Raw genomic sequence first — 20,851 nt, 5'->3', positions numbered from 1 at the left:
CTTTAAGACTCATGGACCATGCTGGCTGGGGAGTTCTAGCCACAGGTCTTAAAGTTACCAAGGTTGAACATGTCTAACTGGTGTTGTTCATCATGCTGAAATTAAAACATACAGTGGCTTAAACGGGGCATCTCCATAGCGTAGCCAGGTTACTAACGACATTAATGTATTAAACCTGGTTTCTGTTACAATAATACTATGTTTTCCCAAAAATATCACCTACCCTGAAAATAAGCCCTAGCCTGGCATTTTGGAGTGGGACTAATGTACTCCCTACCTCCAAAAATAAGCCCCAATGAAGGGGGTGGCCGTGGTCAGCACAGGAGGCAGCCCTTTCCTTCACCGGTCCCATCATGGCTGCTCGGCTCCATAATCGGGGTCCGTGGGTCAGCTGAACCGGCAGTCTGTCTGTTGCTCCTTCTCTCCAGGTGCACCCTTTCCTTTTCAAGTGATCAAATGTCTCTTGAGAAAAGGATTGCAATGCTGAAGGCCCAGAATAGAGCATTTTTGACAAACAGCAGGAAAATGGAGACAGGCAGAGAGACATTTTATTGCTTGAAAAGGACAGGCTGCAGTTTGCTTCTACACAATAATAATACTAATATTTAAAACTGTCATATCGATGTTTAACAAGGTTTTTTCCCCTAGGTGAAAAGGTTTTTCAGAATTTTGAGATAGATTATAGATAGATGAGAGATTGGGGGGTGATAGACAATAGATGGAGAGATGGATGGAGAGATAGAGATAGTGATGCTAGAAATCAAGGAGAGAGACAGAGAGAGAGAGAGACATGCACAGAGAGAGAGAGAGAGAGGCAGAGGCAGAGACAGAGAGATAGAGAGACGACAGAGGCAGAGATAGAGATTTAGTCTACTTTTCGTGGGACAGAAATAGTAAAGCCTTTTAAAAAGAAGGAAGGAATCTTGATTTTGGCAAGCTCGACAAATATTTTGGAAGAAGTGCTTCATAATGTTTGGGATTGTGTATAAGGCATCTCTTTTGGAAAATTCATTAAAATAGCTGCATCTTTATTTCAACCCAGAGCAATGTAGTTGCTTCAGTAGCGTATTTATATGTGAACTTATAAGTGAAATGGCCCATGTATTATGATGTTCTTCTTTTGAGGATTTTGCATAGCTCTACTAATGATCTACTACTATTCCAATGATCTATTAATCATTGGAGAATTGCTGTTTTTTTCTTCTGCAAAAGTTTATTCACTTAACTTGACTGTATATGAGTCCACGGAGAGGGGCAGCATATAAGTCCAATAAATAAATAAATAAATAAATAAATGAATGAATGAATGAATGAATGAATGAATGAATGAATGAATAAATAAATAAATAAATAAATAAATAAATAAAGAGTATAGAATTTTCAGTGAAAATTTTTATACTGGTCTAAAAATATTTTTGGTTATAGTTGGATTTATTTTTCTTTGAAATTATGCACTTCTGCTTATATTTCAGATCCTTGCCTCTCAACACTTGCAACATATGCTAATAAGTGCCTTATTCCAAATTGTTACCTGGGATAAAACTAAGTTTACAAAGTAGACATTATAAAGATCTAGCCACAGGGATTTTCCTAAAACTCTGAAGACTGTCTAAGCAGAGAATTAAAAGATAAAATTAGGTTGGAGTAAAGTTCTGTACCTGAACATTTCCCCAGGTAATCTAGCTGACCAATTTTAAAATGATATCCTTCTCACCTCATATTCAGGTCCACTATTGACTTGTGTCTTGTGGATTTGGTAAACAGATTTTGTAGACAATGCGCAGCAGTGACCTAGCTATCTGGTCAAAGGGCTGCACAGAGAAGAGAGATAGGCCAGTTAAAGTTTAACTTATAGAACTGTAAACCAACTAGGGGTTTGCTGAACCTTTGGAGCTTGATATAATGATTAGAGAATAACCAGAGTGACACGTTGCAAGTTCGACATAATCAAGAACTTTTCCAGGTGGTGGTCTCTGAAATTGCTCAGGTATGATGTATGCCATCTTCCACCATAGGCTAGGGTGTTGCTGGTGGATAATACTATATAGCATTTTAGTTGATCTATATGTTACTAGAATCTGTAAAGAAGATCTTAATATTCGTATTTTCTGAATTGGAAAGTTTTAAAATGTCAAAATCCAATTTTTGGAGTCTGTAGCTCCTAAGATTATTATTAGCTACAACTGAAATGGGAATTTCTCCAAGTATTGTTCTCTAAAGTTAGTATCACAGGCAATTCAATGTTGTTTTCCCTCATTTTCAAATTGGGAAATTGCTCAGAGAATCATGAGATTCTCTGGTAGACAGCTACCTTTTTGCTAAAAAGGTAGACAGCTACCTTTTTGCTATTTAGATTGGTTACACTGTTGTATTTCTACTTTTCTATCAGCAGAATGAAACATTTATGACAGGTTTATATGAACAGAAATGAAACAACAATATATTGCTTTCATTTATTTAAAAGGGGCTTTTAAAAAGAAAAGTCCGTTGTTCCCATTCTGACAATTAATTTTAGATTTGTTGAAACACAACTTTCTGTGGCTAATCATTATATGTGTCTTCATTTTTTTCTTTACAAAACAGTCTTTCATTTTAATACATATATGTTTTCAAATAGCAGCTTATTTGTTTATTTAAAGTTTAGATTTAGATCGTTTTGCATGGATAGATTTTGGAGGGTGGAGGGGGGGATTGACAGAGGTGTTTTAAGATTTTGAAATACCCAGCTAAGTGACACTGAAAAGTAATAACAATTAGATAAAAAGAGTCCGCATTAAATAATCTAAATGTCAGTATTAATGTAAAGTAGATAATAACAGCCAATGTATCTGCACTGGTGGTGTTCTCTTCATTCATTTTTAAAATATGAAATTTTGTATGTGAGAAAATGAAAACTAGTAAACTTTGTAGATTGCCTCTCTATCCTTGTTCTTAACACTATCCACATAGAACTTTCCTGTATTCATAGAGCTTCTCCACCCAATATACTGTACAACCCAATTTTCCAGGGTTCTCAATGGCTTTATAGAGAGCAGAATTCCCACTATGCACAGTTGCACCCAAACTGAGATAGCCTATTCATAGTGTGCTGTTTCTATGTAAGATAACACTCTTCCAAAATACGAATGCTTCATATTTCAGGGAAAATTATAGTAAGCAGCTCATGGCAATGGATCATAAATTTATGTCATTGTTTAGCCAAAGCCATTTATTGTCTAAATAAATTATAAATGAGACAAAGTCACTTTTTGACAATGGTATTATCCTGTAAGGGTAAGGATTAAAAGGCAATAAAATATTTATACAGTGTAGGCAGAACCATTATAATAATAGTTGCACATACTGAAAGTTTGCTATATATTTGTGAGAATGTGGTGAAATAATTCATATATTTTGTATTCACGTTGCTTTGTATACTATGGATTGTTTCTTGCCTCAGCTCACCTACATTTCATTATAATGTTACCATCAAACTCATTTACCATGTCATACCTAACCCTTTTAAAAAAAGACTGTTGGCTATTGCCTTGAGTTCATTTTTTAAAAACTGATATTTTGGCCCCTTTGAAAAGAACATAGCATGGAAATCAAAGTGCTTGAAACTGTAAACTGTAGTATTTTTTTTTTGCTCTTCATTCATGTTGTTTTCAAATACAGGGTTTACCATTTAAATATTACTTTGTTTTTGGTGTCTCTGGTAACACAGTATTTTCCAGTGAGTTGCTCTATTGAGCCACAAAAGACAAACATCATTTTTTCTTATCTTATTCATGTAAACAGTAACTAAGCTTCAAGAGAGTGCTGCTAACAGGCAACCTCAGAAGGCAAAGCACAGATGGTGGGAAAGTAATCCAGTGGCAACCTGACTTTCCATCAGATTAAGAAATTCCAGGTTTTTGTTCTTTGCAATGAAGAGGAAGACAAATATGTCAGCGAAGATGGCAGTGGGATATCAGGGGGGGAGGAGTTGAAAATAGACCTATTTAGTACATGAAAATAAATGTTGTAAACTAGGAGCAGTTTGCTCTTACCTTCCTACCAATGCGCTGCATGTGCCTTGTGATGTTTCATGCACATGCATGCGTCCCCTGGCGCAATATGGCTTTTGCACATGCACAGAGGGATGATTTTTCTTCTGAGCATGCTCAAGGAGCCAAAATATTGCAAAAAAATAGGGGGGAAAGATGGCGGGGGGCATAGACCAGCAAAGACAGCATTGGAGCTGTCACCCAAATTGCGCAATCAGCAGGCCACTACCGGAGCGGCACACTGGACCGTACCGGTAGGAACACACACACACACATTATTGTAAACACTCTCAACAAAGTGGTGGAAAGTAGCTAGAAGTAGCTATCACAATGAGAACGTATTGTTAACCAATTACATGTTCATAACTAAGAATTTCAGGGATCCGGATGTTAGAGTAAATAAAATATATATTTAAATATTTCCTATTATTGTATTTGTTTATTTAGCATATGGGTCCTATTATTGTACAATATCACAGCATAATTATTTTTATAAGAAAATAACAGTAAGAAAACTCTGTTATAGCTACAATTACTTTTACAATGTCCTTAAAAAACCTATCCCTATCCCTAAATCTATCTACAGCCAATCAGAAGGAACAACTGGTAGTTTAGAACTTGCGATCCAAATGTAGCCTGTCCATTACTGTCATAAGCCATGACAGTTGTAAAACAGATTAATATATAGCAAACCTATTATTATTATTATTATTATTATTATTATTATTATTATTATTATTATATTATTTTTGTGGTGGCCATTAAGCAAACCCATTGTTCACTATGAGGCCTTTTTGCCAAAAACCAAAAGTAAGCACTAGTGTTGGGTAACAACGTTGTAAATTGCTGAGCATTGAAAATGCAGTCAAGTGACCATGGGGGACAGCTATCTGAATGTCGGAACCAGGTCATAAGTACTTTTGGGGGTCCATTTTAACTTCAAGTGGTTTCCAAGCAACCAGTAGTAAGTTTGGAACTAATCGACTACCTGAATAACACAGAATTTAAGAGGTCTCATTTTTAAATTTTATTTTGGACAGTGTTTCATATTGGTATGTGACACTGTACTCAATAGAGTGATGGTTATAGATCAAAAAGGCTTCCGGTCCTGTCTATTTGTAGTCTTGAAATTTACTTTAGACTTTATATGGAAGAGAGAAACTTCATAGAGAAAGGGCAAGATAAAAATAAGCAAATAAGTAAAATAAAGAACTATATCCCATTCTCTCTAAGTCAGGGATCCAAGAACTTCGCAAAACAATCCTCCACAAAAGAATATATCGTAATGTGAAAGCTGTACATTAAATAGCACTTAATATTTAAATAATTAATGTGTACTCCACTTTTTATTATTATTACAAATAAATGAACATATCCAATACATCACCTCCCTCCTATTTTCTCCACAGCAACAACTCTGTGAGGTTAGTTCCTAAGCCAGCTGCTTGCATGGCTAAATTCAAACTCACAGTCTTTCTAGCCTGGTGCCTTAACCAATAGACCAAACTGGCTCTCAAATATATACCAAAATAATGTATGTAGAAGAACTAATTAAAGCTGGAAACAGATCTTTGAAGGATTTCTTTCCTTCAAGAAGCGTGCCAAGATCGGAACCCTTCAAAGCAAGCCAAGATTGCAGACCTACACAGAAATATGCAGCATGAAAAATTAGTCTTACCCTCTATTTCAGTATTTCTCAACCTTGGCACATCTAAGATATGTGGACTTCAACTACCAGAATTCCCCAAACAGCAAATTCTCAGAGTTGTATCTGCCAAAATTGGGAAATACTGTACTACTCTATTTGAAAAGGCAGTTTTTGTAAGATGTTGAGTTGTTGCTTGCTCATAAAAAAAGACTCTAGCTATCAGATTTAGGGAAATTATTCTTCAGATGATTTAAGAGAGTCTGTAAGGCACCTCTTTCTCATGCTGATCCAAAAATGCTAAATTTGTAATGTTATTCACACTTATTACTGAGGATTATCTGATTTCCCACTGCTGTTTAAAATGCAAATGAAATTGAATGGCTTTCTAGAGGTTTACCATCACAGGTCCAGATCAAATGATCTTTATTTATTTATTTTATTTATTATTTAGATTTGTATGCCGCCCCTCTCCGAAGACTCGGGGCGGCTCACAACAAATAGTACAAATCATAAATAATCCACTCAATTAAAATATTAAAGCTTTAAAAACCCCATGTACTAACAGACACACACACAATCATACCATATATAAATTAAACATGCCCAGGGGGAGATGTTTCAATTCCCCCATGCCTGACGGCAAAGGTGGGTTTTAAGGAGTTTACGGAAGGCAGGAAGAGTAGGGGCAGTTCTAATCTCCGGGGGGAGTTGGTTCCAGAGGGCCGGTGCCACCACAGAGAAGGCTCTTCCCCTGGGGCTCGCCAACCGACATTGTTTAGTTGACGGGACCCGGAGAAGGCCCACTCTGTGGGACCTAATCGGTCGCTGGGATTCGTGCGGCAGGAGGCGGTCTCGGAGATATTCTGGTCCAATGCCATGAAGGGCTTTAAAGGTCATAACCAACACTTTGAATTGTGACCGGAAACTGATCGGCAGCCAATGCAGACTGCGGAGTGATGGTGAAACATGGGCATACCTAGGTAAGCCCATGACTGCTCTCGCAGCTGCATTCTGCACGATCTGAAGTTTCCGAACACTTTTCAGAGGTAGCCCCATGTAGAGAGCATTACAGTAATCGAACCTCGAGGTGATGAGGGCATGAGTGACTGTGAGCAGTGAGTCCCGGTCCAGATAGGGCCGCAACTGGTGCACCAGGCGAACCTGGGCGAACGCCCCCCTCGCCACAGCTGAGAGATGTTGTTCTAATGTGAGCTGTGGATCGAGGAGGACGCCCAAGTTGCGGACCCTCTCTGAGGGGGTCAATAATTCCCCCCCAGGGTAATGGGCGGACAGATGGAATTGTCCTTGGGAGGCAAAACCCACAGCCACTCCGTCTTATCCGGGTTGAGTTTGAGTCTGTTGACACCCATCCAGGCCCCAACAGCCTCCAGGCACCGGCACATCACTTCCACCGCTTCGTTGACTGGGCATGGGGTGGAGATGTAAAGCTGGGTATCATCTGCATATTGATGATACCTCACTCCATGTCCTTGGATGATCTAGCGTTATATGTCTACATTTTGAAACTGCTTTTTGATTGGGAATGGAAATAAGATGCAAATTGAACTGACTGATATAGGGTGTGTGGGTTTTTTTAATGGTACTTTGAAATGGTACATGCCATAATAGAATTAGGAAATAAGATCTTTGCAATATTCTGATAGCAGATAATACTTACTGTAAATTACCCAAATGGCAGTAAAGGGAGATATTGTGGTTATGGGTGATTTCAACATTCCTGATGTTGACTGGAATATCCCCAGTGCCCTTACATGCAAAAGTAAGAATATAGTAGAGGCCTTTACAGGAGCAGCTCTGGCACAGCTGGTTAAGACACCAACTAGAGGGGAGAATATTCTAGATTTAGTTTTTACGAATGGGAATTGGGTTTCAGAGGTCAAGGTGGGAGAAAATTTAGGTTGCAATGACCATCTATGTTTGTGGTTTGATGTAAAAACTCATTGTGAGCAATCCTATAATGCAACCAAAGTACTGGATTTCAGAAAAACAAATTTTAATGCAATGGGGGAATATTTAGATAATGAATTAAAGGGGAGGGATAAAATGGCAGGAGCGAGCACCCAGTGGACTGTATTAAAAAAGGCCATCTTAAAAGCCACTGGACTGTATGTAAGACAAATAACTAAAGGTAAAAGGAAGAAGAAACCGCTATGGTTTAGCAATGATGTAAGGGCTATAGTCAATGAAAAAAAGGCTGCCTATAGGAGGTATAAAGAGTCTGGAAGTATAGCTGATAGGGAGGTGTATAAAATGAGACAGAAGGAGGCGAAACAGATAATATATGCTGCTAAAGCCTCAAAAGAGGAAGAAATTGCCAAATCTGTAAAGAAGGGGGATAAAACCTTCTTCAGATATATTAGTGATAAGAAGAAGAAAAACTGCGGCATCAGGAAGCTTAGTACTGGGAATAAAACATGCATTAATGGGAATAAGGAGATTGCTGACCATTTCAATAGCTACTTCAGTTCAGTTTTCTCAAAAGACACCTTACAAAATAATACTATAGAGGGATATAGCATTGCTTCCAGCTGTACGGATTCAGCTCCAGTTATCTTAGAAGCCGATGTCTTAGAAGAACTTGAACGATTAAAGATAAATAAGGCAATGGGTCCAGATGGCATCCACCCCAGAGTTCTTAAAGAACTCAGATCTGTCATTACTACCCCCCTGACTGATTTGTTTAACCAATCGTTGTTAACAGGAGAAGTTCCTGAGGATTGGAGAATGGCCAGTGTTGTGCCTATTCACAAGAAGGGCAGTAGAGAAGAAGCTGGTAACTACAGGCCAGTTAGCTTGACATCAGTTGTAGTTAAAATGATGGAGACTCTACTCAAAAAGAGGATAAATCAGCACCTAAAAAACAATAACTTATTGGACCCAAATCAGCATGGCTTTACTGAAGGCAAATCATGTCAGACTAATCTTATTGATTTCTTTGACTATGTCACAAAGGTGTTGGATGAAGGTGGTGCCGTGGATATTGCCTACCTGGACTTCAGCAAAGCCTTTGATACGGTTCCACATAAAGAGCTGATAGATAAATTAGTGAAGATTGGACTTAATCCCTGGATAGTTCAATGGATTTGCAGCTGGCTGAAGCGTAGACATCAAAGAGTTATTGTTAATGGCAAGTATTCTGAGCAGAATCAGGTTACAAGCGGTGTGCCACAAGGGTCTGTTCTGGGTCCTACTCTTTTTAATATGTTTGTGAGTGACATAGGGGAAGGTTTGGTAGGGAAGGTTTGCCTATTTGCCGATGACTCTAAAGTGTGCAATAGGGTTGATATTCCTGGAGGCGTCTGTAATATGGTAAATGATTTAGCATTACTAGATAAATGGTCAAAGCAATGGAAACTGCAGTTTAATGTTTCCAAATGTAAAATAATGCACTTGGGGAAAAGGAATCCTCAATCTGAGTATTGTATTGGCAGTTCTGTGTTAGCAAATACTTCAAAAGAAAAGGATTTAGGGGTAGTGATTTCTGACAGTCTCAAAATGGGTGAACAGTGCAGTCAGGCGGTAGGGAAAGCAAGTAGGATGCTTGGCTGCATAGCTAGAGGTATAACAAGCAGGAAGAGGGAGATTATGATCCCGCTATATAGAATGCTGGTGAGACCACATTTGGAATACTGTGTTCAGTTCTGGAGACCTCACCTACAAAAAGATATTGACAAAATTGAACGGGTTCAAAGACGGGCTACAAGAATGGTGGAAGGCCTTAAGCATAAAACGTATCAGGAAAGACTTAATGAACTCAATCTGTATAGTCTGGAGGACAGAAGGAAAAGGGGGGACATGATCGAAACATTTAAATATATTAAAGGGTTAAATAAGGTCCAGGAGGGAAGTGTTTTTAATAGGAAAGTATACACAAGAACAAGGGGACACAATCTGAAGTTAGTTGGGGGAAAGATCAAAGGCAACATGAGAAAATATTATTTTACTGAAAGAGTAGTAGATCCTTGGAACAAACTTCCAGCAGACGTGGTTGGTAAATCCACAGTAACCGAATTTAAACATGCCTGGGATAAACATATATCCATCCTAAGATAAAATACAGAAAATAGTATAAGGGCAGACTCGATGGGCCATGAGGTCTTTTTCTGCCGTCAGACTTCTATGTTTCTATGTTTCTATGAATTGCGATCCCTCTCTACATTTAACTATAGTAGAAGCAGTGATGGGCTCCTATGGGTACAGTTGGTAGAAAAGTTTTGATAAGGTACTTAGAACCGGTAGACAAAATTTGAATTCCCCCCCCCCCCGGGCTCTGGGTATATTTTTCCTGTTGCAGTAAATGAGGTTGAATGTCTATAATTTTAGAAGAGCTGTGTGTGTGCGTGCGTGCGTGTGTGTGTACATACACATACAGTTTATATAGAATAGAAGATAATGTATATTTTTGTGTGCCTGTGTGTAATATGTATGTACATATATGGCATATATACATAGAATTAAACAGTATGTTTTGGATGTTCAGTAATAGTAAATAGATAGGGAAATTGTATCTCTTTGAGGCAAGGAGAGGCCAGGCACCCTAACCCTAACACAAACCCTTGACGTGAGTGATGTCAAGTTGGCCACTTTTAAGCCAGTCACATGACCTTTAAGCAGCTGTGGGCTTTGAGCTGGAATGCTAAATTGCACTCACTGCCATGGCTTGTAAGTTCTTGTGGGACAATGCGATTTTGCTGCTGAATCTCTGGAGGTAGCAAAATCGCTCATGGAGCCACATGTGTGCATGTGTTTAGGCACGTGCTGAAACACAGGTGCACCTGCAGCTCCATGCATGATTTTGCTTCCTCCACAGGTGCAGCAGCAAAATTGTACTGGCCCCACAAGAATGTACAAGCCACAGCTTCCGGCTCATATCCCACCGCTGCCTTTAAGCCACCTCCAGTCACATGATTGTCAAGCCACTCCCACCTGGTCACATGTCCAGCAAGCCTCACCCACAGTGTGGTGTTAAACATTTTTGAAGCCGCTCAGTGATTAGAAGCAACGATATTTTTCCCTCTACAATACTATGCAATCTTACAATAAGACTATAATCCTACAGCCTATTAGTTTGTCTCCAAAAATTTGTAAGTTTTGTGATTGCCATTTGATTCTTTCTGATGTTCAGAAGCTCTTGCAGAAATGTCCAGCAACAAAGGTCAGCCTTCCAAATTTCTGTTTAGTTCTAGGTTGCTTCTCTCCTTAATTAGATTCCACCCCTTGCTTCTTGTTCTACCCTCAGGTGCTTTGGAGAATAGCTTGACTCCCTCTTCTTTGTGGCAGCCCCTGAGATATTGGAACACTGCTATGATGTCACCTCTGGTCCTTCTTTTCATTAAATTAGACATACCCAATTCCAGCAACCATTCTTTACATGTTTTGAAAGACAAGTTGAAAGACAATTATGAAAAGAGAATTTCCTTCCTGCACAAACAGTGATTCTGCTAGAATGAAAAGCTTACTGCTATTTTTCTGCCAGTTCGCTCAGCTCTGCCTTGTTTAGTTTTGTGAGCGAGGGGGGGACAGAGAAACCTGGTCAAAAATACCACTGTGGAGCAGAAAACAAAGTTCTTTGATTACTCATTATCAAACATGAGCTTCAACTGTATAATTTGGTTCAGGAACCAAGTCAGCAATTTGGAAACTGACTGAATTCACCTTGATTAGAAGGAGCAGGTTTTCTAGTGAACGTGTATCTCAATTTGGAATCAGTGGAAGTAGATATGTGGCTATTTTTTAAATTTGTGTAGATAGCCAATTATTAAGCCTGCCAATGATGAAATGAATTAGCATAGTTGTTCTGGTCTTTTTTATTTGTTTGTTTGATTAAACATTTCTCCCACTTAAAGGAATTACTGAAATATACTTTGCAGCATAAGTAGATAAAATTTGTAAGCACCTCATCTACTGCTTCAAGTTAATCGAAGTAGAAGGGTTGTGCAATAATAAAAATCTAAGTTTCTGGTGTTTAAAGATGAATGCACATATTTTAGTGGACAGTGATTATAAAAATGGCATATGGATTAAAAATGGTTAAGAAGATAGTTGCAGCAAAATAACCTGAACATTTTCAGACAGATGGTACCAGGATAGTCATTACCTTCTCCCTCTCTCTCCACTTGGCAAATTAAACAAAAACGATGGACATCATAATATCCTTCTTGACCAGAAACTTAAAAAAATAAATAAATCAATAGCTGGTGGGGGGTGTTCCTTTAATGAATGGAAGACAGATGCTGTGCTCAGGTGAGGCTGAATGCAATGGGAACAGATGGGAAATGCAATTATTAATTGTGAGGCACCTATGAAGCCAACTATGCTTTTTCACCAACACTTTCAAAAGTAAATACAACATCGAATATTTAAAAACGGGTTCATCAGTCTGGAAATCCATTCACTGCTTACAGTACCTTCTGTACATTTTATGCTTAGAAAAATGCCATGATGCCCTTTTGCAGCATTTTCAAACTAGCATACCAATCAATAAATCAAAAGAGGCTTCCCCCCCCCCCCCGCTTTCTGAAAAAGAGCTAAGTTGGAAAACAATAGCTTCTATGGGCAAGGTTGGAGAAAAGGTGCAAACTTCATTCAGAGTCATAATTCTCATTTCATTGCCCCTCTCGGAGAGGGGCAGCATATAAATCAGGGAAGGGATAGTACAAGCTATTGGCAGAATTGTCTGGTTGAATAGCCAGCATTGGTGCCACAGGTGGAACGCGGAGCCATATCTGCTGGCACCTGAGTTGTTGCCCTAGCTCAGCTCCAGTGTGCATGTGTATGCCAGCCAGCTGATTTTTAGCTTGCACAGAGGCTCCGGGGGGATGGAAGAGGGCATTTTTACCCTCCACTGGCTCCAGGAAAGCCTTTGGAGCCTGGGAAGGGCGGAACATGAACCTACTGGACCCACCAGAAGTTGGGAAAGAAGCCTTTTCAAGCCTCCAGAGGACCTCTGAGGGGCAGGGAAAGTTGTTTTTGCCTCCCCAGGCATTGAATTATGTGTGTGGGCACTCACCCATGCACAATAGCACACGCCCATGCTCTTTCGGCACCTGAGGGAAAAAAGGTTCGCCATCACTGGTATAAAGCCTATACAGTGATCCCCCAATCATTGCGGGGGTTCCGTTCCAGGACCCCCCGCAATGAGCGGGTTTTCGCGAAGTAGCGCTGCGGAAGTAAAAACACCATCTGCACATGCGCAGATGGTGTTTTTACTTCCCAGCAGCGAGGAGCCGAAGATTGGGGTTTTCCCGCCGCCCACGCAAACTCCTCGCTGCTGCCGCACCCGCCGCTCACCCACCCTGAAAGGGAAAGCCCCCCCAGGCCGGCTCCGATCCCCCAGGCCGGCTCCGATCGTTTTAAAACAGGCGCGCCGCTTCTCCGCTGACTCCTGGCGAACTTCCCCGCTTTAGGAGTCAGCGGAGAAGCGGCGCGCCTGTTTTAAAACGATCGGAGCCGGCCTGGGGGGGCTTTCCAGCAACCCCCGAGCCCGGGTTGGGGGCTCGGGGGTTGCTGGAAAGCCCTCCCAGGCCGGCTCCGATCATTTTAAAACAGGCGCGCCGCTTCTCCGCTGACTCCTGGCGAACTTCCCGGGCGAAGGGCGAAGGGCGGGCGAGCGGCGAAGGGCGGGCGAAGGGCGGGTGGCCGGGCGAAGGGCGGGCGAGCGGCGAAGGGCGGGTGGCCGGGCGAACGGCGGGCGAGCGGGTGCTGGGGGGGGGCTTCGCCCTCCCACCAGCAAGAGGGGGAAGACCCAGGGAAACCGCCCAGCAGCTGATCTGCCCGGCGCCATCTACACATGCGTGCCCATAGAAAAAAAGGGCACGCATGCGCAGATGGTGTTTTGACTTCCGGGTTGAAAAATCGCAAATTAGCCTGTTCGCAATGGTCAGGGACGCAATAACCGGGGGATCACTGTATTAGACTCTGTAGACTTGCAGCTACTATCGTGCACATGCTAGGAAATGTTTTGCAATACAACTAGGAAAAGTAACTGATGTTTAATAAGGGATTAGGCAACCATTTGTCCAGAATGATATTATGTTTCCTAGTTATGCAAGGAGTTGGATCGGAACAGCACACACACACACCAACCTCCTGGGCACCAGGGATTGGTTCCGTGGGGAGAGGTTTTTCCACAGATCAAAGAGAGCGTGTTTTTGTGTGCTGCCTGCATCCAGTGGATGGAGCTTCAGTTGTTTGCGTGGACTGGTTTCTGGCATGTTGTGGACCAGTCCACAGAATAGGGTTTGGGGATCCTTGAACTAGAAGACTTCCCAGGTGCCTTCCAACACTGCTATTCCGTTATTCATAAAGCATGTGGAAAATATGAGAAGGAATCTTGAAGGAACCGGTCTTGTTCATCACTGAAAAGTCAAGACCTCAATAAAAAGAAATTTTACTTCATACTATCTGTTGTGGTTGGCTCTGGGCCAGCTCCTGCTCTGAGGACTGTGGATGTTAGTTTGGGAGAATCCTCAAGTTCTCAGAGACTGGTTTTACTGCCAACAGCTTCAGACAGTGAAGATTCTATGTCAAGGACGAACTCTGGGAGTGAAGCAGGATCAGATGGTACGGCAGGCAGTCCATTAGCTAATTACCCCATTAGTGAGTCATCATCAGACTCAGAGGAAGATAGATTATAGATGCTCGCAGGCACAGGCTTATGACAAGAAGGGAACAACTGCACAAGTATTATAGAAGATAAGGGAGAACACCTGTGGCTGGGGCAATTAGGCTAATGGGACTGCTGATAAATTGTCAGCATCGCTGAGAGTGTGCGTGGGAGATTATCCATTTGGATAAGGACGTCGTGTTTGAACTTTGTTCCTGATTATTCACAGACTCTTGGGGAGATTTCACAGTTAAGAAAAAACTTCTGGAGTGACTAAAAGAGGTTTTGGCTGTGACGTTTTTCACAGCTACTTCTATCTGCTTTGGTTTGTTTTATTCTCACAGCTGGCAAAGTCTGTCATCTGTGTTTGAGCTCATTTGTTCAGTTTAAAGTGCATATGCACTGTATTTTTCTTTGATAAACTATTCTGCATCAGCGTGTGTGTGTTTGAATTTACATTCCTGACTTCACTGGGGCTCATAACATGAGCCCGGCATAATACTATCAAGAGCTATGGTGGCGCAGTGGTTAGAATGCAGTATTACAGGCTAATTCTGCCGACTGCCAGCAGCTCCATTCTCCCCGGCTCAAGGTTGACTTGGCCTTCCATCCTTCTGAGGTCGATAAAATGAGGACTCAGGTCATTGGGGGGAATATGCTGACTCTGTAAACAGCTTAGAGAGGGTTGTAAAGCACTATGAAATAGTGTTGCAGTATTTCAGGCACAAAGATAACCAGGGAAGTGATTAAAGCCCAGGAAATTGACTCCTTGTCAGTTAACAGAAGTGCTGAATTACCACCAACTTATCAAATAATTTGAAGCCAGTGGCTTGACAGCACAAAGAAACAACAGCCAATCATCAGCCATCAATGCATCAATCAGCCAATATAAGCACAAATCACAGAACGTATTCCAGTAGGGAAATTCCGTGAGGATGAGCTCCAGGATGAGTTCAAAAGGTTGGAAGAGTAAATTTCTGGTCCCAGTAACCGACCGAAATTTAATTTTGGAATAAAAAATATTGTCTTTCTATTTGAACACAGAGTGACAACGAAGGAAAGATGTTCTCATGAGAGTTTTCAAGCTGAAGAGAGAGATAATTTTTTATTAACATTATTAATGGGGCAAATAAAGACACTTTGTATGCTTTCGAGTGGTTTGATCAAGTCTCATTCCCTAGTGATATAGGCAGTGCTCTAAGTAGCTTTTACTTTTCCTCTGGGTTTATAATACCACACTTTTTTGTGCAGGAGGAGATTTCAGCATTTTTCTTCAGAAGTATGAATTAGTACAGATGTGGTTTATCCAACAGTGGTTTGATTCCCCCCCCCCCCATTCCGGACAATTTCTTTCATTATTATTCAGAAAATATCAATTAACTTTTATTTATTAAAATTCAAAATCCACCCCTATGCTGCAGAAGATTATTAAGGAATATGTGGTATTAGAAATATTACATGATATTAGAATATTAGATAAAGAATGGGGAATATTAAGAAAAGAATGCTTTTGAATCCATTCACCAGTGTCTCTCATGCTGAATCCTTTGATCTTCCCATTCATAATACAATACTGTATGCTTGATAATTTAGCCTTGGACAGAGTTCTGAAAGTCATCGTCAATAAGAAATCTCTTCTAAATTTCTGGCTTTGCATACATGTTGAATAATAACGATTTTTCAACACTACTGTCAGGTGCCTAGTGCCAATTCTTCTATTTATAAAAAATTCATATCTAATGGAAATGAAGAATAATAAAAGGAACTGGGAATGGGAAATCTGACAAAGTTCAAACTATCAGATATTAAGACAAATATCAATCTTGTATTCATAATTACCGTAGTTTTAGGAGTGTAAGACACACCTTAGTTTTTGGGGAGGAAAATAGGGAAAAGAATCTGCTTACCAGATATTCATCTGGCTAGCATCCTTAGTCTGGTCAGTTTCAGCACATTATTTTATCCCCTGGTTAGGGCTTTTAAAAAACTTTATTTGGAGAGAATAACAATGAAAGAGCTTGCAAGCCAGTAAGAGCTGGGAATATTGTTAGAACCTGGTTAGGGCTAGAAAGAATAATTCTGAACAAGTTAGAGCAATGAAAAAAAAACCTATAAAGACTTAGGACTTGGAAAATATTATTAGCAAAGCGTAACAATGAAAGATCTTGCAAGCTGGTAAGAGCTGGGAACATTGTTAGCACCTGGTTAGGGCTGGAAAGAAACATTCGGAACAAGTAGAACAATAAAAAACCTACAAAAACAGGGTTTGGAAAACATTATTCACAGAGAGTAACAGTGAAAGAGCTTGCAAGCAGAAGCGGGTAAGAGCTGGGAACATCATTAGCACCTACCTAGCGCTGGAAAGAAACATTTGGAGCAAGTTAGAGCAATGAAAAAAACTTGCAAAGATAGGGCTTGGAAAACATTCTTAGCAGAGAGTAACAATGAGAGCTTGCAAGCGGTAAGATCTGAGAACATTGTTAGCACCGGATTAGGGCTGAGAAAAAAAAGCTTCAGAAAAAGCTGAATTCAGAGTATAACACACACATTTGAATTTTCAGCCTCTTTTAGGGAGGAAAAAGGTGCGTCTTATACTCCGAAAAATATGGTTGTAATATGTTGCAGCTTGAGAGAAAGAGGTTACCTATAATTGCTGCAAAGAATATGAGAAGCCACTTCTTTTATATTTTTTCTTTCCTTTCTACTTTTTTCTTCAACTTTTTCTTTTTTGCACTTTTTGTTTTTTCTTCAGGTTTTTTTCATTTTTCTTACTTTATATCGGTTGTTTTCGTTTTTTATCTTCTTGTTTAAAAGCTCTGCTTTCGCTGGCAAAGTCACCGCAGGCCGGTCCTTTGGAGTGGACCATCTGAACAATTTCTTGCCCCAAAGTCCTCACAAATCTTAGGTAATAAGAAGATTCTCAACCTGATTCTCTGTCCTTTCTGAAGGTGTTGGATTTCCAGTTCTGTTTTCTAATTATTCTGAGTGATTCCTATAAAGACCTTCCTCATTGCTGTGATGGAAATTTCCTTTACGGAACTATTTTAATTTACTTAATTTATCTTAAATTTGATTGCAGTGAGTACTCCTAATTAACCTGATTTTTTGGTGGTAATCACACACAATGGAATCAAATAAAAAATCCGGGGATGGATTGACCGGCACACAGAAAGAAGCTGCCCTACGCACATTAATTCAGCGCACAGGATATAGTTTGACTCAGGTAGGAACTTCCCTGTCACGTAAATACAACTTTTAGGTTGTTGATTTGAAAGTAAAACAAGGAGATTGATGTCTACTGCATTCCCCAATGGCTTTCACCAGAAGTTCTCCCCTAAGTAATATCTCTAAAAAAAGTTAAAGATCAATAAAGCTACATGGGTTTCCCAATGCCAGTGACTTACATTCTGATAATCTTGTTGCCAGGGTGTTTCTGTGAACTGCCAATTCACATTGTAGCCCTGCATTCAACATATCAACATAGCATTTAGCGGAGGGACAACTACGTCATTGATGATTGGTTTCAGATTATTTTCAATCAGCTGCTCATTCTCTTACCTTCCATGTAGCTTTATGGCTTTAAACTACACACATACACAATATATACACTGCTCAAAAAAATAAAGGGAACACTTAAACAACACAATATAACTCCAAGTAAATCAAACTTCTGTGAAATCAAACTGTCCACTTAGGAAGCAATACTGATTTACAAAACCATTTTACATGCTGTTGTACACATTCAACTTTTTCAATGAGAATATTTCATTCATTCAGATCTAGGATGTGTTATTTGAATGTTCCCTTTATTTTTTTGAGCAGTATATATATATTGAATATGATCTCATGCACATTTCTCCTAATTCATTCTCTATGCATGGGCTAATATATTTCCTCAAACAATGCTTTTTACATTATATACATAACTTTCTATGCAGCTTCCTCTAGTAATGCATTTCAACATAACATTATGACTACTTCACTTTCAACCACAACAACACACGAGCATGTAACAGATTCAAACTATATTTAAACCACTCCAAACTAGACTGCAAAAAATACGACATCAGCAATAGAGTGATCAACATCTGGAATTCGCTACCCGACTCTGTTGTTCCTTCCCTCAACCCCAAAATTTTCAACCTTAGATTGTCTACAGTTGACCTCTCCCCTTTTCTTAGCCGTCTGTAAGGGGTGTGCATAAGCGCACCATTCTGCCTACCCTGTTCTATTGTCCTATTGTCTTTTTTGTCATTGTTTTCTATGTTATGTTTATATAAACTACTATCCTATACTTGATTGACAAAAATAAAAATAAATGATAAATAAATAAATAAATTATGAGGTGCAAATATAGACACAGAGAGACACAAATACACACACACACACATTTAATTTACCAAAAAGATTCAAAAGTATATATTTGGAATTTAAATGAGACAATGAAATGCAAAATGAACCATGATCTTCTTCATTCCTGCACAATTCCAGTCATCTTTATATGATCTTTCCTCTAGGTAAATTTCTTATTCACTTGAGAGGTAAACAGAGGCTCTAAAACAAATCTAATGGAGTCAAGACAGGACCAGGAGCAAATGAAAGGAGGGTACAATTTAAGTGACAAAGATATAACTACAGGAAGACAATTCAGTGATGTGACTAGGGATGTAAGCAATGTTGAAATTCATACAATTCCAAATTTTGTTTTTCTTTCATTAAGGAAAATGGTCAACGAAAATACGGAGGCCCACCACCAGACTGGAATGGCCCACCACCAGAACGAGGCAGTGAGATTTTCATTGGAAAACTTCCCCGAGATCTCTTTGAAGATGAACTCATTCCATTATGTGAAAAAGTAATAATATAATTTAGTAGGTTTTCTTTTCTTTCGTGTTTATTCAAAGGAATGAAGTTATTGGCAGGACTCATACCTAAAAAAAAAAGTAAAGTTAGATGAATGTTTTAGTGTGATGCCAATGTCTGGACTTCTCAGGAGAAACTGGAGAACATGAGTGTATTTTTGTGGGGGTGTGGATGCAGCACATTTCTTTGGATATATTTTTTCCCTCCAAAACAGCACTGCATATTAGACAGAGACTCTACCACAGCAACTCAGAAGTTACATTTTCTAACATTTCATAGGTCATAATCAAACCCTTGCTTTGTTCTCCAGAGAAGTGGGTTGCCAGGTGTAAATCTTATCCTTCAATGTATCCGTTATTCATAGAGACGCCCTCTGTCTCATTCACTTTTAATAATTGCACAAAAAATAATCCACTTTCAAACATGGACTGGAGGTAGCCAGTTTGCAATTCCCAGTTAAGAATCCTGTTTTGTAAGTCCATATGTAATCTATAAAAGGGCTACTCAAATATCTTTGTAGCAGCCTCTATCATTTCTAAGTATTGTTCTGGAGACACAATGATCTTCAAGGTGACACATGATTTAGTGCTGTCCTTAGACAAATATGTTTACTATTCTGTAACTTACCTATATCACCCCCAAAGCCTTTTAGAAACTCTTGAAGTTGTTAAAATATTACATTGACTAATCCATATTCATTTAGAAACTGTTAATTTCTAACTAAAATGGTGCTCATCAATGCAGATCCAAGGAATGCTAAGGAAACATGTCAGAAATAACTAAAATCTATAATTTTTGGATCCTTTGTAATAAATATAACAATCACATGACCCTAGGGCTCTGTAACCATCATAAATACAGTGTTCCCTCAATTTTCGTGGGAGATACGTTCCGAGACCGCCCGTGAAAGTCGAATTTCCGCAAAGTAGAGATGAGGAAGTAAATACACCATTTTTGGCTATGGACAGTATCACAAGCCATCCCTTAACACTTTAAACCCCTAAATTACCATTTCCCATTCCCTTAAGAACCATTTACTCACCATTATTACTGGTACTCACCATTTGAATAAGACACTTAGTGATCCTGATATTTATAAACATAATTATTTATTAACATTTTTTTGTTATTTATTTGCAAAAATTATTAACATAACTAAGGATCTTCTTCAATCACCACTTCATTGGACACTTCTGCAATGGACGCTGAAAGCGATGGCATGACATCCCTCTTGGTTTTCGTGATGAACAAAATTATGGGTAGTTTTTGGTGAAGTTTCTTTTTCTGGGCTAACATGGCTCTGTACGGTGCAACAATGTTGTTAAGGGAGGCCTTAAATTGTATAGAGCGAGTCATGTTGGGATCCCAAAGTTCCACAATCTGTTGTAGATGTGCAGCGCTTCTGTGCACTTCTGCAAGCTGTTCAAGCATTAGGCCAACCTCTTCTTCTTCCTCAGTTCATTCAACTTCCTCTTCTTCCTCTTCTTCACTCGCTGACTTGGTCATCTCCTCCAGATCTTTGTCTGTCAGCGGTAGGCCATTGACTTCATCGGGTGTCATGTCACTGAAGCCTTCTCCACCCAGTAACTGTGCCAGCTTCACAGATTTCTGGACTGCAGCATGTTGAATTTCTTTGGGAACGAATCCCTTGTGATCGTGCACCACTTCTGGCCACAATTTCTTCCA

The 20,851-nt window shown here is 39.7% G+C and overlaps 1 protein-coding gene and 1 long non-coding RNA gene across 7 annotated transcripts in view; one reads left to right on the top strand and one right to left on the bottom strand.

Moving 5' to 3' along the window:
* LOC139168389 (uncharacterized) overlaps nt 1-1,798 on the bottom strand; it is a 42,677-nt gene extending 40,879 nt beyond the window's left edge. Inside the window, exon 1 of the long non-coding RNA XR_011559283.1 lies at nt 1,715-1,798. This is a non-coding gene — a long non-coding RNA (uncharacterized lncRNA). The remainder of the gene's footprint in view (nt 1-1,714) is intronic.
* A 98-nt stretch (nt 1,799-1,896) lies between these two features.
* Nucleotides 1,897-20,851, top strand: part of A1CF (APOBEC1 complementation factor) — a 59,900-nt gene continuing 40,945 nt past the window's right edge. For all 6 annotated transcript variants that reach the window (XM_070752265.1, XM_070752264.1, XM_070752262.1 and 3 more), the window contains exons 1-3: nt 1,897-1,987; nt 17,382-17,525; nt 19,023-19,157. In XM_070752265.1, coding sequence (XP_070608366.1) covers nt 17,427-17,525; nt 19,023-19,157 — 234 coding nt within the window. In that variant the 5' untranslated portion in view covers nt 1,897-1,987; nt 17,382-17,426. The remainder of the gene's footprint in view (nt 1,988-17,381; nt 17,526-19,022; nt 19,158-20,851) is intronic.

This window comes from Erythrolamprus reginae, chromosome 5, assembly GCF_031021105.1.
Source record: "Erythrolamprus reginae isolate rEryReg1 chromosome 5, rEryReg1.hap1, whole genome shotgun sequence".
Taxonomy (NCBI): Eukaryota; Metazoa; Chordata; class Lepidosauria; order Squamata; family Dipsadidae; genus Erythrolamprus; species Erythrolamprus reginae.
Note: the sequence above shows the minus strand (reverse complement) of the source record. Positions and strands in the feature narration are given on the sequence as shown.